The following is a 27,267-nucleotide window of genomic DNA, read 5'->3' as shown; positions in this document are numbered from 1 at the left end:
TGCTTCTAGTTTACTCTCAGTGGACAGTCCTCACTTTATCAGTTTTTGATTTGATTTTGAAAGAGGGATAACACCCTTCAGGGCTGCAGCTGTCCAGTTGTGCAGGGAGTTTAATGTCTAGTCCCACAGGCTGAAATCCAACCTGAAGTCAGTCTACTCGTCACGTCATTAGTCCTGTCTGGGTGGCATCCAGCTGGAGGCAAGAAAGTCCAGTGTGGGATAGTACACTCAAACCCAGGGTAATACTGAAAATGCGAGATATTGGAATGCATCTCCTCGTTGAGGTCAAGCATATATTGCATTAAGATGCAAATCCGTTAGAGTGCTTTAAAACCCATATATTGCCTTTTTTCCCTTATCCCCAAAGGGAGGTATTTTAATTCCAGATGCTGGAATTACTGTGGTTCAAAATCTTTCCATCATTGTCTTTGTAATGCCGATGAGTCAAAACCGGAGTTAAACAAAACTAGAAAATATTTTTTAAATAATGTTTAATGAGTACACTTACAAAAATCATTTTTTTAACATGGGGAAAACATACAAATATAAAAGGTCTATGAGCTTAATAAAAATTTTCCTAGAATACAGGAAATAAAGCAACAGTGAAGACTTTAGTCTAACTCTTTTATGTAGAACAGTTTGTATCTGTTAAAAAGAATACAATACAGTTCACTCAATACACCAATTTCTTTCCCAAACTCATTCTTTTCACTTTAAGTAAACTGGAGGAGTTGGCTGTATTAAGATAATCAAATTGGTTTGATGGTTTGGTGAGGAAAGAAAAAGGAAATTGGCTTCTCTGGTCAGCTGGTGGGGTTCGGAGCCTTTGCTTTTGAGGCTGTCAGGCCCGGCAATGCAGTGCTGTGTTCAAATCACCGGGGGGCGCTCTTTAACTTCTGGCTTCATAGATAGATTTTAATTAACTACCAGGTAGAGCATTTTTACTAGGTTATAAAAGTAGAGTCCATTTTACTCCAGGAAAGTTTTTGTACCGTGGTATTTTCTATTTTTAGTGATGAACTGTGACCCAGTAAAAACCTATTACTCTTTTACTGTTACTCTATTGCTTGGTGGATCAAGGATAAATTAATGGATCGTATGTTCCGTGTATCTTCTCAATGAACACAAATTGGAATACAAAACAAAATCTATGCGGGTATCATGAAACCAGCACCCTCATCCAATGCCGATGATATTGACAAGATCACTTTAGAAATAATTTGGCAATATATAGCAGATACTATAAAGAACTTTTTCTTTAATTTTGTAATCCCGATTCTTGGCACGTATTCTGAGGAAATAATTTAAAATATGGGAAAAAGTTGTGAGTGCTAAGACAGTCTCTGAAATGTTGTTTTACTAAAAAATGATTATAACCTACATGTTTAATTAGGGCAGTGGTTAATAAATGTGCATTTGAAGTAATATTATGCAGCTACTGATTAAATAATATACCATGTAAGTAAGAGAACAAAGACGCCAATACATTACATGAAAATGAAGGGTATAAAATTGAATATACAGTATAGCTAGTAGAACTATTTTCAAACAGTTTTATAAAAAAAAACTATCCTGGATTATGGGTGGTGTTTTAATATACTTTAATCATTTTGCATAATGTCATGTAGAATATATGATAATGAAAGCACAGAAAGAGAGAGAGAGAGAGAGAGAGAGAGAGAGAGAGAGAGAGAGAGAGAGAGAGAGAGAGAGAGAAATCAATGGTATTGATAGGGCAGGTAAAAAAATATCAAACCCAAAGCCTTTTGGTTATTTCAGTATGTGGGAAGATCTTGCAGAAATCTCCTTTTAGCTCCCTGTATGAGCCAGTAAGGCTAATCCTGCTGAATGTCTTCTTGGAAATGGGACTATCAGCACCAAAAAACAGAGAGAATCATCTTGCATTCCACCAAGAATTTGAGAAAGAACCAAGTCTCATATTACAACTACTGTTCACACCTCTCTGCCTTAACGAACATGCTCCAGAATCATCTGGAAGGCTTGTCTACCCTAAGACTTGCCATAATTCTTTCTTGTCTGTACGTCAGTCAAACTTACACTTTCATTATTCATTTAATTTCACTGCTTAAAATTATAATGAACTATGATAAATTATAGAAGCTATTCTTTTATATTAGAAATTCATTTCACAGATGATTAATATTGAATAATATTTGGAATACATTATTTACAAAGCATACCACAATACCTAAATAAAAGTAAACCTAATCTGATGCAATTTTACAAAAACTTATTTAGCTTGCTGTCCAAAATTCTGGTTTATTTGAACTTTTTGTGCAAGGGCCCTTATCACCTTTTCATTGCTTATTGTACATTGAGAAATTCCAAGTGGATATCCCTCAATTTTAACTCAGTCTTTCCTACACCTATTCCTTGTAGAGATGGGATCTTATGACAACTGTATAGATTTGCATATATCCCACCCATGCTTCCAACCAATTGTGATATCTTTGTGTTATAAAACAGTTCTTCACTATACACCTTTGTGATGGTAAAAGCAAAATCAAAGAGCATATTTAACAACAGAATTCACTAGGGCAATATTTATAATCACATTCATGTTCGAAAAACAAAACAAAAAATAATCTCCTTTTACTTAATGTGTCCCTCTTCTTCAGACTTACTTAATAAAACCTTTATCAGTGGCCACCATCTTACTATTTTTCTCTCTCACTCCATTCAGCTCTTGAACCAGAGAAGGAAGTTACATGTGTTTCGCCTGGATTTTACAAGACATTAGGTTATGCATGGTGCCCACAACAAGAAGTTTCTAAGTGTCAAGCCACAAAGCTAATCTGACCTCATCCGCCACTGTCTCCGGGAAAAGAAGAAACAGGGACCAGTACTAATTCAACACTGCTCCGAAATAAAATGGTGTTCTCTTCCAATCTCTTCTCAAAGTCAGGCAACATTTCCTTCTCCGTTCAGAGACTTCAGACCGTGGTGGGAGAAAAATGCTTTCTGAACTGTGTCTGTTATTCTTCTCTAAATGTACAATACAGAACTCCAGGTTCAGAGGTCAGGCTGAAATGAACTTTGCTTTAAATATCCGTTTTTCCATTTAATGGTGATTTTGAGAATTTCGTATTCCTTTCCCAGCCCTGGCGGATCCGTGTGAGGGTCTTGTCTATACATGGCAGGATGAGGATAAACTTGATCACCAGCACAGTGCACGGAATGATGAGTGCTAACACATAGGATGAAGGAAGACACCACCTAAGAATTCGAGGACTGAGGAATTTCTTTCCGCCGTATACCAGAGTGTGGGCTGTGCATAAGATCAGGGTCAAATAACCCAGTTTGGACTAGAAGCAAAAAACAAAAATATGTACATTAACACTATTTACATTTTAAAGCAAGATACTCTAAGCCAATGAAGGATATTTGTCAACAACAGCAAACCTTGGAAACCTATGATATACAGAACACTCTGCTAAGTACTGAAGAAACCATTAACCCTCCTTCAAGATGATAAACATTTCATTAAAAAAAAAAAAAGATTGTGCTTACAAATGGCATGGTGATTTCATCTTAATCTAGTTGGAGGGGCAAGTTTCCCAGGAATCAACTCTTTTGTGTTAGAATAAAGCACTTACCTTGCCTTCTTTCCCATTGGCAAAATTCTTTCCTTGATCACCTTTTCTGGAGGCCAGAGATGAGTAAGACACAGTATGTCCTAGAAGCACTACGTTAGTATACATTACTGACTAAAAGCAGATGCTTGCTAATTTCTATCATGATAAAGAGCAACAAGCAAACTTTACTTTTGTTTGCTTGCTTTGGCCTAAACACTCAATTGTTTATTTCTGTTTTAATGTCTTATATAAAGGTGTTAACATGAGAAAATGTTGACTGCATTTGGTCGCTAGGACAAACTGTAAGACTTTTGAAATTCAAATAGTTTTATAAAATTCAAACCTAATTTCCATTACTAATGGTCTATTCTGTTATAGTGGTTCACAGTGAACATACATCAGAACCATCCGGAGGGCTTGTTAAAAAAAATTGCTGGGTCACATGTCCAGAGTTTCTGATTCATTGTGTCTGGGTGGTGCCTGCAGATTTGTAGATCTAACAAGGTCCCAGGTGATACTGATGCTGCTGGTGCAGGTGCTACACTTTAAGGACCACTGGTCAATAAGAGTAGTTACTAACCGCCTTTATTGAGGTGTCTGGTGGTTGATATGTGGGGAAAAAAATGTTTTCCTTCTTACAGACCAGCCCTGAGTCTGGTATGATGACAGTCTAGCATATCTTGTTTTCAGAGGTTTTAAACTTTAATATATGCCTTTACATGTCAATATGTCCATATTCTAAGGTTGGTTTTCAGAAGTAGAAATTTTGTCTTTTGGTTTTTCAGCTTGCACTTAGTACATCTCCAGACACGAAGTTTAGTAGTTGTTGATGCTTTTCACTCTACACTCATAGCTGTGGCTCTGGGAGTAGTCAGGAATCTTAGCAAGGGATGCCCTCCTAGGAAGTCAAACCGTTATGGAATCTGCCTTTTGGTACCAGAATTTAGCATGTACTGATTTGAACTTGTTTCAGTTGCTATTTTTATGAGATTGCTAAGGAACTGATGGAGCAAAATGAAAATGTATGCATGATAGGAGAGAAAAATGCAAATATTTGTAAAACCAGACTCATTTTGCAGTAAAAGTAGATTAAATCTTGACTTCCTTACCTGCACAAATCGGAACTCTCTCCAGTTGACCATGTTGCTAACTGATGGCAAGGAAGTGATCCCCAAGAGCACAAACAGGAAAAATCCAAGGATTCCTAAAGCCATGTATGAATCACTGAGCCAGGCATAAGAGGTATTAAATGGATTTTCTTTCTAAGAAAGAAAAATTATAAGCAACTTTTAAAAATGCCTAAGAAAAATTATAAGCAACTTTTAAAAATGACATATTTTACAAACTTCTCAAATGTTAAATGGACTGAAAATAGCTTTGCATGGTTTATTTGCTCACGGCAAATTATATGACATTTCTTAATACTCATTTGAAAATAATTGTAGAGAAAATACACTTAGAACTTATGTTATTGGTAGAAAAAATAATTGGTTCTGCTGGGATTTCATTATAATACTTGACTCCAGGAGTTGTACAGGGAGTTTTAACTGACCCTATAAATCCTAAAACAAAGTAAACATTTCCTTAAACCTTGTTTACCATATGGTTTCTTGTTCCCCAAGTAAAACAATGTTCTCAAATGACTACATAAAGATTCTATTTTTTTTCTGCTGTTATATGCTGATTATTCACACATAGTATTTGGGTTCTTTTATGTTTATTATGTTGTAATATATCATCAGATCTGTCACACCACAGATTTAGAGAAGTCAGGCTCCTGTAATATGATTCTTGCCCAAGAACCTCCCATGTACCTCTTTGGGAAACAATGTAGAGAAATCCACAGATGCACCATTAGTGAGTGACTGACTAACACACTTTGAGACTGAAGTAAGGTTGATCAAAACAATTATTTCCAAACTAGGACTGATGCATAGCACTTTCTCTGGGACTGCTTTTTAGATTCCCTGAGTTGATTCTCTCTGAAGTTTCTGACTATGCAGAATATAGTATCTGACATTTGCTCAGAATTGTTTAGTTTTTGGTGACAACTTCCCACAAGTCAAACATTAATGTATTTATAAGCACTCTTTTGTGAATTTGTTTACATTCCTGTGAAATATGTTGGAACAATCACCTTAGTTATAATAACGTTGGTTTTGACTTCCAAAAGCAAGTAGCATGCATAAAAATAGAAGCCTACGAACACACTGGTTTACATTTATTGACTGTCCCCAAAGGAACTGAAGTAGGTGTCATTAGTTTTCCTGAGACACCAATTCTGTCAGTTTGTCAGGATCCCGGTTACAGGAATGCAGATCTGGACCCAAGTGAACCTGGGAACCTAACTTTCATTCTCAACAGTTGTATGAGTTCTCAACTGGATTCTTTAAAAAATAAAACAAAGCAAAGCAAACAACAAACAAACAAAAAACCAACAAAAAACAAAGAAACAGTCATATGGTAGTTACTTTAAAAAAGAAAGATGCTTAGAAGAGTGATTTTTTATAATTTTGACATGGAATATGATGTAGCAAGATTCCACTGTAATTTAAGGAATAGGAGAACACAAGTGAATAGGTTTACCTGGGTAGTGGTCATGTTTTGCAACCTCCATCGTACATAATAACGAATAGGAATCACAAGTGTGTAGAGGACGTGAAGGAAGGCAAATCCCAGGGCTATCAAGCCAAGCTGCTTTCTGCAAAGCATCCAGTGGTCAAGCCAGTTTGGGAATCTGCGGAATTTCGTACCTCGGTACAGCTGCAGAATGGCAGCGATAACACCAGGGAGGTAAACCAAGGCAAGCAGTATGAGCGCTGTCACTGGAAAGACACGATTTGGAATGGAAATAGCCATGCGAAACGTGGTATCTTTCTTTTCATAAACATAAGGGTAGATTACTTCCCTTATAACACAGTAAAAAAAGAAGAAGACACACAAAGCAGCAGACAAATAGAAGGGGAACTTCCACATTGGAAATAGTTGCAAGGGGTAGTTTTCAATTTCGTTGGCTGCCATGAGAGATCCTTGATCCAATGGAGTCAGTCCCAGAGTACGGACAATATCCACCACTCTCTGCTTGGCTTTGCTGTCATTTCCGCAGACAAACACCTGAGTTAAAGATAATTAATTTTGTATTTATTCTTTAATAATTATTTTGAAAGTTTATACAAGTACCACTCAGAACAAGGACATGTAGTAGTGAACTGCTTTTCAAACTAGTATGTTGAATAAACATACTTAAGCAAGATGATGTTTTAAACTTGCACGTGTGTACTGGATAGTTAAGTACGAGGGTTTCAAGCTGAGAGTGGTTTTAGGCACATCACACTGATATGAGTTGGTTCTCCATAGTGCGAATAGTTTAATGTTTCTTTTGAATTCATGGATACTTCATCACTTATGGAAACTTTCTAATCTCAGTGAATGAATGGAACAGGTTACGTACAAGATAACGGGAATGTAAAGGATATCCATCAGCAATTTAGCTGTGTTACTTGTCTAGTACTGACAAGATGCCTCCAGAGATGGACACCATGGGGTTCCATCAAACTAAAAGCTGAGAGTGCAGACAGTGGGAAATAAATAACAGCAACGGACCGTCCTAGTTGGTTAAACCCAAGGAAACTATTCATGGAACACATTAGCAGAACGAAATGTTCAGTGGGTGTTTCATTTTGGAATTATATTTTGGAATCTTTGAGATAAGGGCACATAAAGCATTCACTTTTTAAAGATTGAGAGTGTAAATTCATTCTATTTTACCTGCCGACTTGCATCCAGAGCTCCTGACTGGAGAGACCAGGCCGAGATGGTGTTAAATGCTTTTACTACATGGGCTCTTGGCACCAGCTGAGCAAGGTACTCTGCATTAGATTCTGGGTACTGATTGATTTTGAGGTTGTTGCTGACGTCGACCAATATTTTCTCATTGAGAATCTCAGTTAGTTCTGTCAGAAAGTCATAATGCTCCCGGTGGATTGTCAGGATGATGATGTCAGATTTCTGAGCCGCTTCTGAATAGCTCAACACCTCTGCACCACTGGGCAGCAGACTGGACTTCCGGGGGTTTCGACTTCCAAAAACAACAGAATAACCACACTGGAGCAATTTAAGTCCCAGCGATCTTCCAAAATCACCGGTTCCAAAAATACATATAGTCTCTTGCTTTTCCGAAAAATTCACATAAAGAGGAAGTGCATCGGTAGAAGATTTCTCCATCACTGAAAGATAACACAAATACCCAACAACATATGAATGCTTTGGACATGGAAAAATTAATGAGAATTATCTCCAGGAAACAGTGGTTGATTGACGTTGTTCAAAACTTCTAATGAATTACATGTATTCCTCACAAAATTTGGAAGGAGTAAAAATTGTCATACATATTCTTGTATGTGTTTCATTTAACAAAATTGTTGGTGAAAAACTACTGTCAGATAAAGAGACATAGTAAAAAACCAATCCACTTACTGGTGGATGTTTTAAACTATGGACATGTTTTGCAATGATATTATATTTATCAAACACTTAGTCCCAAAAGTTCTTAGTCTGCCTGGCTATCCCCTCACTTCTCTATTCTTTCACCCTAATATATTCTTCTTCTGTCTCTTATATTGTGTTGAACACTACAAGCAAAATACAGATTTGATCAAGTTGCCAGTGTCCTGTAATGAAGTGGATGATGTCTTTATTGACATAGTCTCACTGAGATCACATTAATTACTGCAAAGAGAAAGTGATGATTCTGGTTTCTATTTTGAGTATTTGGCGACCACATTCATTTATTCTAATCTGCCATAAGCTTTTATTTTTTAATGCAGATATTGCATACACAGTACTTTTTGTTGTTGTCCTACTTCTTACTAGTGGTGTAACCTTGGGTAAGTGACTCAAACTCTGTGTCTCAGTGTCATCATCTTTAGCATGAGAGACTGATAGTACCTGCTTTAGAGACATTGTAAGGATCAGATGAATTAATGTATCTTAAAGCAATTCTTAAGACATAGTAAATTAGCTATTAATAGTTTACTTAATAACCTATTGATTATCTAATTAATCAACCTATTAATCTAATTAAGTAATCTTTACATAAATTCTGTAAATTAAAAGTTAATTATGCTTCTGTAACTGCATTTATTGGAAATACATAAAATTTATCTGAAACATCATTCAATAATTCTTAAGAAGCTTTTGCTTTCCCCACTGTGGGGACAAAGCCCCAAAAAGCAGTTTCCAGGCTCTCAGCCTCACATAGAAAGGTGCTGGCTCAGGTAGTAGATGGCCATCAACTGTGATCAGATGGCCATCAGCTGTGGCTAGTTGGCCGTCAGCTGTAACCCATAAGCCATTGGCCACTAATATAACTGCTGTGGCTACGCTAGCAGAAAGGAATGGGGGCTAGCAAGAGCGGATTGCAGAGAGGCGGATGCCGCCGGTGAGAATATAGTGATATGACTCCCCTAGTTATGGCTCCATGGGTGTTCCTGTTTGGCCTCACCATGTCCTGCGTTCTTGTGTGGGAAGCAGGACTAGAATCCCCGCATGACAAATGGCACAGCGAGCAGGGTCTCCCGCACGACACCCACTTATTTTTTTAATAAATAAAAAATGCATGAAATAGCTTTATCAAAACATAGATGTAAAAACAGCTCAAGTGTAAATTTCTCTCATTTGTAATCCTTTCACATTTTATTTGAATATCTCTCTCTTAAAATGCAGTTTGGCAATCCAATGTCACACACTTGGGCTGTTTTCCCAACCATTAAAATTTATTTTCACTCTGAAACCTTCAGAGATATCACTGGGAAAATTGAAGATACAAAACCACTAATGAGATATTAAAATATTACTGGCTGACATAGAACGAAATATAGTTATTCCATTGGGCAGTTAGTTGCTCCTCATCAAGTTATCGAAATTCTAAGGTTGATAATTGTGTTGGCCACATCTTGAACTTCACATCAAATCCTCCTGGTTCTATTTCCTGTCCTTGGGCAAGACCTGACCTCTGCTCAGATTCCACTGCCTAACAGTGGCTCACTTTGGGGTCTCATATCTTGCATCTCTTGATTCTTGTTCTGGGGCTTTTCTGATACCTGTGTCTGCACAGCACTCAGACCAATGAGGGTTGGCTTCCCCTTTCGTCTTCTGGCACACAGTTCTGACAAATTCCATAAGTTTCGTGAGAAAGTCCCCGTAGATCAGAGCACCACCCATCTGTAGCAATGGCCAGCTTCATGCCCTCTTGTCCCATCTTTCCCACCTACTCTGGTTTATTCACTTTGCCCCTCACTCCTGCTCCCTGTAATTACTTACCTAATAAACCATCTGCACACAAGCCTTTGTCACAGCTCTGCTTGCAAATCAACCCAGGATAATACAATATTTTGATTATTTTTTTTCATGGAAAAAGGAAAATGATCAGACCTAAGGTTACCAAAACTAGGATAACAAAATAACATGTAAAAATAAAAAGTTAGTAATTATTTGGAAGAATTGCATCTCAAACTCTTGGAAAATATCCTAAAAATAGGAGTACGTAACAATGAGATGTATGCGTACTCTAAACCACAAAGGAGATCAAGTTGAGGGTGCATTTTACAGTAAGTACTATGTAAAGAAGGAAGTTACACCCATTTCGTACTATTTGTAACTCAAAATAGCTCCTGTCTGTAAACATGAATTTATGGAAGCAGTAAGATTTCTTGTTTAAAGACTTAAAAAAAGTTTTCTAATCCTATTTTCCTCCTAGATGTAGGATGGAAGAAATACAGCAAATAAGAAAGGTGGCAAACAGGAAGCAGAGTTGTTAAGGGAAAGATGGGTTAAAATAGATAAGACATAACATAGTGGTCTCCTCTCTTTCCTTCAGTTCTTTATAAACCTCAATTGCATAACAGGAAACACAACAAGAATAACTCCTGATTTGGGAAATCTCCAGGACTGGTTTTGCCTCCTGTAGAAGCAATTCCCAGAGGGGATCCTTGAGAGGAGAGCCAAGAGAGGTAAAGTGATCCCACAAGGATGTTTGTAGAGATTAGAGATGGGCAACCAATGACACAGATGCAAAGATGACTGTGAAAGCCATGGTAGCACGGTAGCAGCCACCCCTGAAATGCTTCTGTGTGTGTGTGTGTGTGTGTGTGTGTGTGTGTGAGAGAGAGAGAGAGGGAGAGAGAGAGAGAGAGAGAGAGAGAGAGAGAGAGAGAGAGAGAGAGAGAGAGAAGAGGGCCCAGGTGTGGAGTCTTGCCCATCATCTCCGTCTGTCTGCAGGTCTCACCCCAGGCCTTGGGCACCTGAGGCAGCCTTCTGGGATGTTAGGGCCAGTCTAGTGTGTGTGTGTTTCCAGAAGTCAGAGATCAGAGGCCTAGGTCACTTACAGCTTCAGAAGATTTTAGCATTATTAAAACTATGGACATGTCCAAACAGGATTACAAAATCTGCCTATTTTAAATGCTTATATGTAACAAATCAGTGGTATTAACAAAAACCAAATCTTTTCACTTGAAGTAATTATATATTCAGGGAAAGTTGTAAAACTAGTACAAGAGGTTTCTGTGCGTCCTTCACCATTTCCTGTGATGATGGAAAAAAATAAAATGGGAAAAGCATTGCTAGGAGAATCGCTTTATATAAAATAGAGTCAGGAGGGTATTAGGGAAGTGGGGCCTGCGCACATCTCCTACCTCAGTTCGTAGAGCTGCTACCTTATTAAGTTGCTAAACCTGTTGCTAAACTTCGCTAAGTGCTGACTCATAAACATCTTGAAACAACAACTGCCCTGCGGACACATATGGTCTTTTACCTCCTCCTTCTTATTTTCACCACCTTTGTTTGTATATGGAAACTAATCAATCTCTGTTACACTAGCCAGCAGTCATTCATTTGCATGAAAGAATTACACTGTGGTTTTTACCTTTACAGATCTTTCTTTGTTCTCTCTGGAGGTCAACCTGGGTTGCTACCTAGTAAGTCTGTGTTTTAGGATTCAAATCCTTTAAGACCCCAAATAAACTTTTAACCTGTTTTACATCCTCATATCTCTATTGGTTAACACCTCCAATGGTTGGTTACATTTTACATAGCTATAAGACAATAGCAAAACTGGAAACTGACATTGGTATAAGAGTGTGTAAAGTTCTGTGTCATTTTATCCCATATGTAGGTTCACGTGTCCACTAGTGCAATCAAGGTACAGAACTATTCAGTCATACTTGACCCTGTCTCTGCTTCCCCTAGCTCCTGGCAACCATTAATCTGTTCTCTAACTCTATAATTTTGTCATTTTGAGAATGTTATATAAATAAAACCCCACATGTTGTATATTGACTTTTTTTTCCACTTAGCTAAGGCTCTTGAGATTGATCAAAGTTGGTGCGTGTATCAATAGTTCCTTCTTGTGTATTGTCCAATAGTAATGCACGGTATGGCCTTCTTCATTTGCTTATTTGCTACCTGTATGTCCTGTTTGGTAAAAAATCTCTTTATGTCTTCTGCCATTTTCTAATAGGATTGTTGCTCTTTTAACTGTTGAGTGTTTCTAATTCTTGTATGGTCTAGATATGAGTCTTTTGTAGATTTGTTTTTCAAATATTTTCTCCCAGTCTGTTGACTATTTTCATCTTCCTAACAGGGTCATTCACAGAGCAAGAATTTCTAACTTTGAAGAAATTCAACACACACACACACACACACACACACACACGGTGTCAAAAAAAATGTATACACATTTTTAAGAAAGGAAAAAGCTATTAAAATTATAATAATAGGTACCGATAACAAAAGATGAATGAAAGTCACATTTGACTTCTGCAGTTACAAGAGGTACTCAAAGTGGTTACCATCAGTGTCCAGATACTTCTGATTAAGGTGAACTACTGCTTGAGCAACGCTGACCAAAGTGTCCACTTGTATATATTTTACATATTATATATAATATATATTTATATATTTTATATATATATATATATTTTTTTTCTTTTATGGATTGTGCTTTGATATCATGTCTAAGAATTCTTCACCAAGCCCCCTAGGTCCTAAATATTTTCTCCTAAAAGTTTTACAGTTTTACGAAGTTTAAAAGTTTGATACTTTACATTAAAATACATTATCCACTGAATTATTTTTGGTATAAAGTGTGAGGTTTAAGCCAAGGTTATTATCATCATTTTTTTATTTTTTGGCCTATCAATATCTAATTACTTCCCTAACATTTGTTAAAAAAGATCATCCTTCTTTCATTGAATTGATTTTGCAACTTTGTCAAAAATCAGTTGTCTGCACATGGGTGGGTCTGTTTCTGGGTTCTCTATTCTGTTCCATTGATCTATGATTTAAATGTCCACTCTTGGCCTCTGACTCTAGTTATATAGTGAGTCTTAAAATCCGGTAGACTGATTCTTCCCACCTTATTATTATTTTTTATTTTATGGACTGTTTCAGATATTCTAATTCCTTTGCCTTTCAATATAAGTTTTAGGGTAATCTTGTTCATACATATATATCATATATATAATTGTGTATTTTAAATCAATGCTTTTTAATATGTTCCAAAAATACAATGCAACCTATTTGCTTTGTTTAGGTGATAATCATAGGCTGTATTCAAATATTAATTAATACTAAAGCATAATAGCAATGTGTAGATATCTGATAAATGGATGCCAAGTTAAAGTTGTATGATGGACTTCTTTCCATCCTAGCAGTATATTTCTGTGTATGCATAGACTACATTTGGAGAATGAATAAAAATAAAATTTTGAAGTCCTTTGTGTATTAGCAGCCAAGGGCAGCCCCCCAGCCCTGGAATAGAACCTTTTCTCCACAACTCTTAGAAAGACGAAGGTTCAATAACCCAACCATACCCCTTCTAAAAGGTGTGCACTTTCTTGTCTTGTTCTTGGAAAATGGGCCATTTGTTTCCCCTAGCGTTTTCACAGAATGAAGAGGAAAATATATAAATATTTATGTATATAAGACCATTTGTAGAAGAGAAAGGAAAGAAAATCTTCCCCTTTCTCTGGTGCAGATATGCCTGAAAGAAAAAAATTAGCCTTGAATTAGCCATGAATTCCTCCTATATCTTTTATTCTGAGAAATCCACAGAAAGCACAAATCCAGGAAAATTCTTTTATGTAAATATTCAAGCTTATTTTCATATATTATTAGAAGTTTTATTTGTTTTTAAGCTCACTGAATTTTACATATTTGTACAAACTAAAAATGCAAAAAAAATTTTTCACTGAAAAAGGTTTGGAGATAATCGTAAAACAACTATAAAAAGAAAACTATCCACATCACAACACACAATTGTGAGTAATAGAAATAGTGTGCTTGGAGCCATAATAAATTCCTAAGTAGACAAAGAAAAACCCATCCATAGAGTTTGGTTTGGAGGGGAATAGGAGTAGAGGGGAAACAGCTGGTGGCATGGACATATCTTCCTGATTCTCTTTGCAGTCTTTTCAATTCAATCATCAGAGCATCTTAGAATCACTAAGGCTTATAGAATGCAAATACTTCTGCAAAGGATTACACTAGAAACCAATGGTTCTTGTTCATCCCTGGTGCACATAAGAATCAGGGGAGAACTTTTATAAATACTGATGATCAGACTGTTGGCGTGTCTGAATCAATTGGTCTAGGGCAGAGTCTGGACATTATTATTTTTTTTTAAAGCTCCCCAGATGATTGCACTATAGAACCAAATTGCAAACCATTGCCTGTTAGTTTTCAGTTAATGACCTGCTACAATGCTTCTCTTCCCTGGTCAGCTGGCAGCTATTAAATGCTATGGTCCCACCTGCTGAGATCTGGATCAGTTGGTCTATGGAAGAGCCCAGACATTAAAAAAAATAAACCGAACCAAACAATCAATTCTAAGGAGCACCAGCTCTGAGACCCACTGGAAATGGATAAGGACAAGGGTATCTTTTTCGGATAGGAATGGTGGGAGGAGAAAGACCAAAGGAGAACAGGGTGTGAATACGATTGTAAGGGGATGCAGAAACATTTCACCTGCTTTATGATTTTCCCCCTACTAAGCACAGGCTGGATCTGAGAGGCTAGAGTTCCTATTTTTACGAAAACCAGAGGCAAGCATGTTGTGCCAGCCCCACAAGGATGAGTCAAGGCAGCCAGACTCAAGACTTGGTTTCAGACTGCAGGTAAGCTTTGCTCTGTAACCCTCTCAAGGAAACCGTGAAGAGTTGCCCTCCATGACCCACAAAGTTATAGTTTGATCAAATCCACCCACAAATCTCTGATGGTGCTCTTTAACAGCCACTCTCACACAGTGCTCTACAATGTCTTGTGTATAATTTGGACAAAACCTTGGTTAAAGACATTCTGTTTCTCTCTCCATTTGATTGTTCATACAAGATTTTGAATTCCTCTGCCAGTATCTCGTCTGCGTTCCCCACCCCCACCAATTACACACCTTGGTGTGGTAGTACACAAATGGAATGAACTGGCTTGGCAACTTCCAGGAAGTTAGAATACAAGTAACAGTTCTAAACTCTGTAAGATGTGACAGGAGTCTTCATTTTAATTTGATATCTGTAAACAGGACTTGTTTTATTTTGTGTTGTTATTTTTATTTTTTTTTTTTTGTATTTACCATTATTTTGTGTTGTTATTTTTAAAGAATAGCATGCCAAGAACAAGCCTTAAATTTAAAACAGGCACATTGGATACAAAATAAGTTTAAATGGAGTCTATTTTCTATCAGTCAGACTACTGTAAATATAACAGTGAGGGGTGTCATATAAGTGGGGTACTTACTACTATAAATGTATATTAAAATTAGTGCCTGCTTTTGAAATTTTATTTTGAACAGTACCTTGAGACACCTGGAGCATTCTGTTTTAAAAGTTATTTTTTTTAAGTTACAGTTGACACTCAATATTATTTTATATTAGTTTCAGGTGTACTGCATAGTGGTTAGACATTTATATAATCTATGCTGTGATCCCCCCGATTAGACTAGTACCCACCTGGTACTATATATAATTGTTGCAACATTATTGACTATATTCTCTATGCTGTACTTTACATCCCTGGGACTATAATAATATTTATTTTTAAGTTCTTTGCTGAAATTCTAGTTAAATTAAAAATCTTATTGTTTTCACATTTTGATTTCAGCTGCATCAGTCAAGATAATGAAGATTGTTTTCTGATTCCCTGGCAAATAATTTCATCAGGTAGGTTCATTATCCACTCACTGTCTAGGCTGGTTTAGTTCACGTGATGAAAGCCTGGGACTCATGACAACAAGGTCAGGGATTCAGTCATGTCTAGGTTAATTTACCTTGACCTCCTTTTACATTCTAAATCCTGAACAACTTCTTACAAACCTGTGGTTCACCAAAGATTCAGTCCTCGGACCTGGATCGTCACCATCAGAAAAACAACTCTTTTTCACTGATTGAGTGGCATTTGGTTTGTAGAACCACATGAGCATTGCTTGTTGGATAATTTGCAGATTACAACGACCCACTTAATATTTAGTATAAATTAGTAGGTTTTTCTTTTCTAGGACTACTGTAATGATTTAGTCATTTCAATTTTGAGTTAACTTTGTTTAAATTAATTTCCTATGAAGTCATTTATCTTCACATTAAGACCACTAGAAATTATCTAGATGTTGGATAACTGCCAAATCAGTTTGGGGGTAGAGTAATTTCACTGCGGATCTGATCTCACTCCTCAAACCCTGCTGATGAGGGAACTCTATTCTGCTTACAAGTGTGTCCTTATCATTTTAAAAAATCTCCTGGGGGTTGTTCACACACGTTGTTGTGAACGTTGAGTGAACTTTGTTCACACACGTTCTTATGAATATAGTCTACTTCGTCTTATTTTGGGTACCAATTTTTTTTTCCATTTTTAATCTGGCTCTCAGAGGCAAGAGCTCCCAATGGCCATGTAGCCTCTAATGTGTGTCAAGATCAGCCCCAACTGTGGGACATGATCTGGCCTTGCAACTCCTCTGTTTTTTACCTCAGGGGAGAAAGTACTTTTCCCCCTTCTTGTGTTATACTCTGATAAGTCTGAGAGCAGTGCTTGTTGATAAATATTTTTTAAGTCAACAGCTCCTTTAATTACTAGGTTTTAAATCTCAGCTCATTTTAGTGGTGTGGCCAGAGCCGGCTCACTGGCTGAAAGTTCGAAATAAGCTATGAGGGGAGTTTTCACACTATAAAAATCAGCAAATGCTGCAAATCAGGACAGCTGTTTTTCTTCTTAGCGCTGTTTACCAGCACGCCACTGACTCTTTCTCTATTTCTCATCCTTTTTTCCCCAAGACTCTGGCATGTGACCATGGAAATGGCAAAATAATTGGGCTGACAGGATGATACATTTTTCTAATTCTGACTCTTCACCTTAGACCTAAATCTCTTTCCTTAGGGGCCTCCCTTCACAGAAGACTCCTAGATTCGTAATGAAAACAGAATCCATGTGGATCCGCTTACCCCAGCAAATGTCCCAGACTCTTCCCCACTCCACACATGGAGTTAAGACAATTTGGGCCGTAAATCTGTTACTGCTGCTAGACTCTTGGTTCTCTCAGGGAGATAGATACAGGACCTCTTTGTGTACCCCCATCCCCAAACACAAATCTTCCAATTTACCAGACATGCCTCAAGAAAAATAAAAAACAGAAAAAAAACCCAATAAAAAACCCTGATTTTATAATTTGGGATCTCAGTCTAGGATAGCCAACATTTTCATTATTAAGTGCAATGAAGCACTTACCAACCTGCTAATTGCTTCCCCCCCATCTCCTCCCATTTCCCATACCACCCATGTCAGGGCAATTAAATAGGATGAAAAAATCATTTTAGTACTTGGATACTGAAGTACTTTAGTACTGGAGAATAACTAGAAACATAATAAATTTTTATAAGAAAGATTTAATATAACTTAGTTCTTTTGACATATTCAATAGGCTTTATATCTTATGTCTTCAGACATTAAAGAAAGGCTAAAATACTTTTACTTAAGTTAAACTAATTAAAACCTTTAGAAATTCAATATTCTAATTTTCATGACCTCAGTTAAGTATCTTACTTGCATTATGTCACTCTTTAAAATGAATTATTCTTTAAAATGAATTAGACTCCAAAGTATTATAGTTACAAATTTATTATGAAACTTACCCAGTATAGCATCACAATAGGTTTACTAAAATTAAGGTTAATGAGAAGAAACACCAAGGTTTCTCCTTTTCAAAAACGGTTATCTTAATTTCCACTATTTACTTTAAATGTATTGTACAATACAAAGCAATCTCACGCTTCTCCCCAAATGGCAGATTGTTGAAATCTGGACACTTGACTCTAAGAACTAGTACAGTACAGCGGACACCCATGCTCATAACTACTATGTCCATGATGGTCAGCATCTTCCAAAAATAAAAATTAGAATTACCAACGATATCTTGGTAGAATTTCATGTTTTGACGGATTTATCGAAGAGCCTCCCTGTGCTATGCAAGAGGGATAAAGCTGTCAGGGGGCTCCAGTCTTAGGGAGGATGTAGACACAGGATCAAACTGCTGCAACACAGTGTGTGAGGACCTGAGCAGAGGAGTGTGCAGAGTGGATCCCAGACCAGAGAAGGGGCACTAATCTGCCTGGGAAACAGGGCAAGAAGTTTACCCAAGTCTGTGCAAAATTGCTTCAGCCACCAATTAACCGGCTCAAAGCTGTTTCCACACCCTGTAAAAAGAGCAGGTGTAAATGAAAGATGCATAATCAGTGTCTGCTGTTAATTCCTCCTCCTATTACTGTGCTCCTCAGTGTTAATGCAATCATGCTCAATGAAGACCTGATTGGAGCCCCGGCTCTGTTCGTAATGCCATTTTTCCCTTCAATATTCTTTAGAGCTAAGGCAAAAGAGACTATCTAGTTTGTGTTCTAATAACCCTGTAGGAGGTATGCTATACAGTTACATTAAAACACCTCTTAGCTTTCTTTTTATTCAGAATGATAGTTCCTAATTTTTCAAAATTACCTTTTGCACACATTTCCTTACTTGTAAGATGAAAATTGAACTTTATTTCATCCTGATATTAGGATTGATCATGTAATCTACATTTAAAATAAACATATTTCTCTCAAAACTTTTCAGAAATATGTGACCGTCCAAGTACAATATGGTAAGACCCCTTCACACATGGATGAATACACTCTCCTAGAACATTGTGGAGAAGCATTTAGATTAGGATGCCTGTCTAATTAATTAAAGTAGCAATACTTCTTTTACTTCTTTTAGTAGAATACTTCTTTTCGTAGAATACTGCATATTTTTCTGCCGCGATATTTTTCTGAAAGATGATCTTCAAACAGTGCAAGCATTCTTTGTTCTTTTTTCCTTAATGATTTCGGAAGAATAGATTGTTCATATGCATAAGCCAAGTCTGTTTTCTTATCAAGCATTGTTTTAAGCGTTAATTATCCTTTAGTTATTTACCTATTTTATTCCTTCCAAGACTGATGTCTTCTCAACAAAAAAACAAGTGTTGATTCAAATCATTTTGGAAATGACTGAAAAGTCGTTCAGAACTTCTTGAGTAGGTCTAACACATCATATGGTACTACTCGGGAAGTCTTCATAATTAATTAATGACCCATTCTGTTTGGATGTACAAAAAAATAGACTCCAACAGGTGACTTCAGAGGTCTTGTTTTTGTAAATCTTATTTCTATTGTCTCTGGCTTAACTACAACTTAAAAAAAAAAAAATCCCACCCAGAAAACCTTATTATCCCAGATTTTCACAGTAGGAATTATAGATAGATGTGAATGCAGAAACTTAACAAATAAGAGGACAATTCCTCCTAAGAGGACAATTCAGAGGAAATTAGCTACAAGGTAGCCTAGCAAGTCTTCAAGTTTGAAGGGTGATTGTATTTTTGTTTTGCCAGTAGCTTATTAGTCTTCTTAAAATTTTAAAAGGAAATGATTTTTAAACAACAGTTGATAAAAGATTTAAATGACTTACAAAGAGAACTAGATGGTGAGGATCATGAAATCCTGAATTGTGTTTCTGAGGGTGACTGCAGCAAAACCTACTTGGGAGACCTTAAAAGGAGTATCCATATCCTTTTAATAATGGCATTAATAAAAGTGATGTAGAGGTCCCTCAGGAAATAAGGAAATCCAGAGTGACTGCTCAGGGTTTCTTCAATTTTGAAATTCTATGACAAAGCATCTATTTTTTTTTTTTTTTTAAGTATTCAGAACAAGGCTCAAGGCCCAGAGTTTTCAATTTATTAACAGGTTTATAAAAATTTATTTGGTTACTTCTAACAACGGTTAGGAAGCTTAAGCAAGGTAGAATTCTGAAAATTGTTCTCAAGTTAGGGGTCAGGCCTTATACACGCCCAACCTCAAGTTTCTATGTGAACTTCAGCAGAACCATAAACATTGCCAAATGGAGACAGTGCTATGACCCAATGTCTCTATACACATGTACCATTTACTTTAAAACCTCGAAGCTTGATAAATAGGGAGTGCTTCATCCTGTTTTATGGCTTGGCAGTGTTTGCCATGCAGGTAGAATACATACAGGTAGAATTTCATACTGTGCTAAATCACAGCATTCTGAAAAACTTGGGGCCTTGCAAAAGGCCATATCTCAAAAAAGTCACTGCTTCAAAATAAATCTGCCATTTTATAAAATTACACCTACTGTATCAGAAAAAAATGTTCTTTCGTGTGAGTGACATTTATGAGACTGCCATTTATAGGGAATAGGACATTCTCACATAGCAAGGCTGAAGAATGGCTTTGAAAGCTGAAAGTACTCTGAATGGTAAATGTGGTAGAAGTCTAAGATACTGATGTGGAAAGTCTAAGATACTCCATAGCTGGGTAGTTTCCCTATAAAAATGAAACCTGCATTACTATGAAGAGAGTAATTACTCAATTATACTTATAGCATTAATAAGATTGTCAAACCCTCAAGCAACTTTAGTCATGCATTTTCACCTCGTTAGAGTTGGACTTTGTAAATCGTCTGGTCCAATAGTCCTTTATTTTACACATGTGGAAACTGAGTCATTAAGCTTCTGGTTAGAAGTAGGAAGATAATTCTCCAACCCCCATCTCCATTCTCCAACCAGTTCACTTTCCATCACACCAGTCATCTTTTAAAGAAAGTTCCTGAATTACCATCCAGAGAAAGAACTACCTTCTTACAGCCTCTGAACAAACAGGGATCCAAGGTTTTATTTCCTCTTCACAATAAATTACATTTCAAATAACATTTCTCTGGAAAGGCAATCACGGAACTACAGAAGGAAACTTAAATCAAAATCAAAGAGGGAAGTGGTTGCAGATCTCAGGACAAATTTTAGCTCTTGGTCAAGAAGTGACCTCAGATCTGAGACGTTGGAAACTGCCCAAACCACATTCTTCCAGACACCTTCTGGTGGGCACTACAAGATTGTTCTTATCCAGAAATAAGAGAGGAATCCAAATCCCTAAGTCTTATTCTTTCAGACTTCTCTGGACTTCTCTGCACCGTGGGGTAGAGATGAGAGATAAAACGCCAGGAAGCTAGCCGCTTGCTGAATTCCTTCACTGATCCAGCGACACCGTTGGGTGGCCTTTCCCAGACAGGGGTTCAGGGGCGCACACTGGGGAGTTTGCAAGCACGTTTTTCCCAGTGAGAGCGGGCTTGGTGAGTGGGGTCCTGAAAGCAGGGGCTCCGGGTAGGCTGAAGCAGGTAAGGGAGGAGGGGTCCTGTGGCGAAAGGTACAAGGCTAATAATAGCCAGCAACGTGACCCACCTGCGGGAGGGAGGGGTGCTTCCAAGCTGCTGTGGTCTAGGGCAGCTGCAGCCGGGAGCGCCGCCACGGGCCAGCCTTGCTCCAGCTCAGTGCTGTGGCTCGAGCTCTCGCTGGCTTAAGAAGGCAGAGGGGGGAGGGAGGACCCATTAGATTTCGTAAGAGACAGGGTGAAGAAAGAGTTTCCAGGAAGTGTTCAAGTTGGGAATCCCGGGCAGCTGGAAGGACCAGAACTTCCCGTTCTGCCACTGCAGCTTTCTTTCCTCCAGATGTTACCCTCTGATCTCCTGGCAGGGAGGTTTTTAGGGGTTTTCCCCAGAGTCCTTAGGATCTGTGCATTCCTGGCAGATTGCGGCTTGGAGAGGCTGAAAAGGACCTCTTTACTGAAGGAGCAAGAGGGCCCTCTTTGAGTAGCTGAGAAAACACCAATTGGTCGATGGCGGCTTCTAGATATTTCTCTTGGTGCCATCTTGTCTCAAAGTAAAAGGTGACATCCTTTCCCTCTGCTTGGAAGCCCTGGATTCTTCTGGGGCTCATAGCTTGGATGATTTAGAATTTGGAGGTTTTAATTTAGGTAGATTGAATCATTTAAAAGAAACAAGCCAAGCGAAAGAAAGGGATGATGTTCGGGATACCTTATTGTTGACCTGTATATAATATTGCAGAATAATATGCAATAATATGTACTGCATAATTGGATTGATATGTCTTTCTATATTTGAGGAGCTTAAAAGCCACAGCTATGGTGGTTTAAAGTTTAACTAATGATAATAACTTATGAGGCAAAGCACTGCCAAACTCTGTGGTCCAGAACCCAGAGTCCTGCCAATCGGTCTCTCAGCCATCTCTGGTCTTAAGTTCCATGGCCTGCTTGCCAAGGTCCAGATGTTCAGCCTTACCGGAGGCCTCTTCCCAGCACTTCTGAGTCAACTTTCCCTTTGCCTGGATAGTAGCTCTCCCCAGAGCATCTCATGGAGTCAGCTCAGATTCTGTGTCTTCCAAGAAGTCACAAGCTGCAATTTATCTTTTATTTTTCCATGTAATGTAGTTTATGCTTCTAATACAGCAATAGGGAAAATTGCCTCTTACAAGAGTTATTACATATGTATCTCCTCTCCTGAACTGCAAACAGTGAGGGTTAATCCTTTTCAGCCTGGAATTCTCCTATACACCTAGTATAGTGCTTTGCATATAATAGGTACTTATATATATTGCGCTCGTTAACAAATCTACTGCCAATTATTATAGCTTGCAACAAGCTCATCTGATAGTATTCACTGGGCAAGGAAAAACTTGAAAAGGTATTCATTAATTTTATGGCATCAATTTTCCCAGTTTGAAGACTGACAGGGTGAGAGAAGTTTGTGGAACTAGGAAAGAAAGCCTCCTGGTGTGTCTCGAAGAGGCCTCATGGTTGGTCAGTACAGTTTTGGTCACTTGCCCCTGGTCTAGCATCTTGCTCTAAGCCTTGTGGGCACAGAAACTTGATTCTTGGCACACTGAACCTGATACTTAAAACTGGGATGCCGATTTGTTGTCAGTGGGTTATAAAGCAAAGGACCAGACATTCCAGCTATTACATTCCCTCCTTGGGGGCATATCCCATGGAAACCATTTTATGCAGAAGGCTGCTCCCTAAACAGTGAAGTGAGTTATAAAATTCAAAGGTGCTGGCATTTGGCCATCTACCATTTGCAAAACTATTTGCAAACCATGGTGACATCTGCTACCAGAAGAAGATAGTTGCCGTCTGTTGGAGCAAGGTCACTCTGGTTTCAGGATACTATTTGTGTCCATTATAAGTTGACATAGTGGACAATCATATTTCAAAATGTAACCTCCAACTAATAAACAGAATCGTTCCTTTATATTCTTATTATTAGGTGGATAAAAAATTTTAAAACCTGATTTTAATAAGAGGCAGATGTATTTCAATTATGTAACTCTTTTCTTTGCCAAAGGCAACTAGAGTCCCAGAAAAGTTGGTCCTAGGAGGGGCACACAATTCATAACTCCCCTAGTCTTTCTTTAAACCCTTGCTGTAGAGAGGAAATAAAGTTTTCAAAGATTCTAGCAACCCAAATACCAAAGGACTGGCAGGATTCATCCTTTTCCCTGAAGCTTTTTCAGAACTCTAGATAAGCCTTCCCAGATGTTAGCAACAAAGAGTTCCTGTTTAGAGATTTCCACCTTTTCTGTGCCCTGAGTCTTTCCTGCTGTATCCTCACTTGCCAGCCTACCACCACAATTTCTCCATATGGCAGAACTTAGGAAAATTGATGAAGTAGGCTTAGAGCCAGTGTTCATTAAATGTTATTAAGTGATTGAGTAAAAGTGTGCCTTTAGTATCTTGGATCTCCTTTTCTATGTCAGTTTTCTCCTTGCAGGGACACTCTTCTATACAGTTTTAGGTATTGGCCTAAATACCTCCATCTTCCCCAAGGCTTTATAATTATTGGGTGGCGTTTTCAACAGGTGCTGACCCTGGAGGTAACTGACTCTAATTGGCATGTATATGGAGAATTCTTATTGACTTAAACATTTGCCCTCTAACTGTTCCTGGAGGGAAAAAAAAAAGAAGAAATGAATCTTTAACAGTGGGGATTTCAGGCACTTGAGGAGATATTTTTGAATATGGGTATAACGAATATTTTGTCTTTTGCTTGCCCAGCATCCAGGGCCAGTACGAGGGGTCAGTGAGGAGCCTAGGACACAAAATTTGATGAGGGGCTCACTCTTAAAACTGAACCTACATGAACCAGAAAATGAGTGTTTCCTTAAACGTTGCCCCCTCGGTGCTTCACTGACCTCCACTTGTCCTAGCCTTGCAGAATCCATTTCCCTTTCTGCTAATATATCTTCCTTTTCCTTTGAGAAATACCCTTGCACAATTTCAGTCTTTGTCTCCAGGTGGAAGTGACAACACTGCTGGGGTTTCAGGAATGGACCATGGCTTAGGCCTGACAAATCAAAGCACACAGCCTTGTCCACAGTGATTGGCTCAGTGATGACATGTGACCTAAGCTGGGCCAATAGGAATATTTTCTGGGACAACCTAGAAACAAACACTCTTTAGGAAGGGTTGTTGAGCTGCTGGAATGTAAACCTGCTAACTGTGAGAAGAGAGCCAGCCTGGGAAAGAAGTCACTTCAAAGGAAAGGAGAGTGAAGAGATAGGAAGAAACAGATTTCTGAAATTTTGGAACTCCTTACCTGAAGAAGGCTCTATACCTTGGGCTTTTCAGATACATGAGTCAGTAATTGGGTGTCTGTTATTTGTATAGTCCTGCTTAATAAAATGGGATTGCGTAGGATGAGAAGGGCACCTGCTGAGTCTTGCTTTTCTAATCATACTATCTATTAAGGTGGCTTCATAAAAATGTGCAGTGAGAATGAGGAAGACATTTGTTGTTCAAAAAAAAAAACAACAGAAAACTTTTTTGAGTTTTCTTGTAGCAGATGTGAGACTTAGGTAAATAATCAGTTTCTGTGACTGAAGTTTCTTAGCTTCTTCCTACTAGACGTAGAAACTTAATTTCTTGTCCAGAAAACTTCTTTTTCTAATTCTTTTTTACTCTAGAGGAAATGGGCCAATAGGATTCCCCCCCAAAAAAACTGTGAAACCACAAAAGGTATAGTAAAGAAACCCAGGCCATTGACCTGGTTTGACCCAATTTCTAGGATTCTTGCCAACACAGAACGGGAAGCAAAACCAAACATTTTGCCACCCACTTGCACCCAAAAAAAGTCCTAATGGGAAAATATGCCAGACACTGACAATATTGGAGACTGGGTTAGGTGATGATGTCAGGAACAACAATAAAGAATTTGAAAATAAGACATGCCCTAAAGAACCATGGGACTCTTTTTCTGTCCCATGTTCAGGAGAAGGTAAAAGTGGAAGAGCTGAGTGTGTGAGATGAGTGAATAATAATCTTAGGTTGGTGTACAAGTCATTGTGGTTTAAAAGGTTAAAAGTAATTGTAAAAACCTCAGTTACGTTTGCACCAACCTAATATTTTAAAAAGTCACTGACTAGAGGTGATGGGCAGCTAGTTGTGGGAATTTTGAATGGTCAAGAAATCCCTGTCTTCTTTATCTGGGTCTCTGATTCTGTGTGTCACAAAGTCTATGTTAACTTTGGAAAGCCCTGGGGCACAGGTAGGACTATGGACTGTCATTACTAGAAACCTGGTTGTAGCCCACGCCACACCACCTGACCTCAAAGATCACTTAGCTTTGATACTATTATCAAAGAACAAATGTTCAAAATAGTTTGAAGAGATGAAGAAACAGTTTCGTTGATTGATTCAACTGTGGGTGGTGGTTACTGTTAGTACTGGAAATATTGGTAAAAGCAATTCCAGTTCAGCCAATTTGTGTCTAGTGTCAGTAAAGTGAGATTCAATGGATTTTCACATATTAAAGAGGAGACAAAAAATTAGAGTGAATGTTGCTTCTTCCATTGTCCTGTTCATCTTCCAACAGAATTAGCAATGAGATAATTTTAAAGGAGATCATAGGAGAAAGGAAAAAACACACATACAAGAAGAATGAAAATATTAGGTCATTTTTTTTCCTGTATATTTCTGACTGTAAAGAATAATTACTTGTTAAGAGTTACTTTTCTTCCTTGGATTGCCTGAAAGATAACTATTAAACTCTTTCTATCATGCTGGTAGGGAAATCCCAAATATAGATGGTTTATTTGATTTTTACAGATTATTTGCTAAATAATTGACTTCACTACAGATTATTTTAATTTATGTAAAACTTCATTTAAAAGAATTAAAATATTTGAAAAATTGATGCACAGGTACAAAATTCAAGATACGAAGGGGATACATTAAAAAACATTTTCCCCCAGACACTGAGTTCTCCTGCTCATGTTGATGATTTATTGGGCTCTTTCCATAGACAGGCTCTGCATATAAAGGCATATATACTGATTCACAAAAAATACAAGCGGCAGCCTATTGGTCACATTCTTCTACATCTTGCTTTTTTTCATGTAACAATGTAACTTAGAGATCATTCAAAATAGTGCAGTGAAGGCAGTCCTGTTTAAAATTACTCACATACATGCCTAGCTCTCTTCACTTGTTCCCCCTTTCTCTGCTTTATTTCCATAGCACTTATTACTTTCTAGCACACTGTAAATGAATTACTTTTAATGTTTATTTTATTTTATTTTATTTTTTTACCTGGAATGAAAGAGCCATGAGGACAAAATACTTTTTGTGTAATTTGTGCCCTACTGGCACACGTACCACCTAGAGCAGGGGTGTCCAAACTTTTTTCAACGTTTTTTACCAAGGGCCATATGTGGTAAAATACACAAAGAGCCGGGCCACTCACTCGAGGTGAAGCACAGATTGCCTCACCTGGTTTATTTAAGTAAACTAAATATATTTTTGGAATTTGCTGAAGGCCAATTAAAAATGGATTGTGGGCCGCAGTTGGCCCGCGAGCCGCAGTTTGGACACCCCTGACTTAGAGGGATGACTGGCACAGAGTGTTTCAGTATGAACTGGCCTGTGTTTAAACCTGTGTTTAAACCTTACAATTATGAAATCATGTAAAAGCTGACAAAACTTAGGGCAACATCAATTGATGTATAATCTTTACTGCACTATTACACTTTTTGAAAATACTGTGTGTTACTTGTTGCTCCTTCCCTCCTTCAACTAAATCAGCAACCCTTCTAAAACATGTGTCATTCTAGTAAGAAAACTTCAAAGGATTATTGTAGGCCATTATAAATCTTTTTGAAAAAAATACTGTTTTTCAAATATTGTTGGAAATATTTCAACAACATTGTTGAATGAATGAGTGAGTGGTTTGAAGGGAACATGATGGACTGATAGAA

At 37.7% G+C, this 27,267-nt stretch overlaps 1 protein-coding gene across 1 annotated transcript; it reads right to left on the bottom strand.

The window, feature by feature from the left end:
* Nucleotides 1-482: 482 nt before the first annotated feature.
* STEAP4 (STEAP4 metalloreductase) lies at nt 483-21,490 on the bottom strand. Its single transcript, XM_081079318.1, has 5 exons — nt 21,403-21,490; nt 7,365-7,822; nt 6,183-6,710; nt 4,706-4,858; nt 483-3,326 (listed from the first exon to the last, which is right to left on the bottom strand). Exons 2-5 carry the CDS (start codon nt 7,818-7,820, stop codon nt 3,063-3,065), a joined length of 1,401 nt encoding a protein of 466 aa, XP_080935444.1. The 5' UTR covers nt 7,821-7,822; nt 21,403-21,490; the 3' UTR covers nt 483-3,062.
* Nucleotides 21,491-27,267: the final 5,777 nt, after the last annotated feature.

The sequence above is a fragment of the Rhinolophus hipposideros genome (assembly GCF_964194185.1).
Source record: "Rhinolophus hipposideros genome assembly, chromosome: 18".
Classification (NCBI taxonomy): Eukaryota; Metazoa; Chordata; class Mammalia; order Chiroptera; family Rhinolophidae; genus Rhinolophus; species Rhinolophus hipposideros.
Note: the sequence above shows the minus strand (reverse complement) of the source record. Positions and strands in the feature narration are given on the sequence as shown.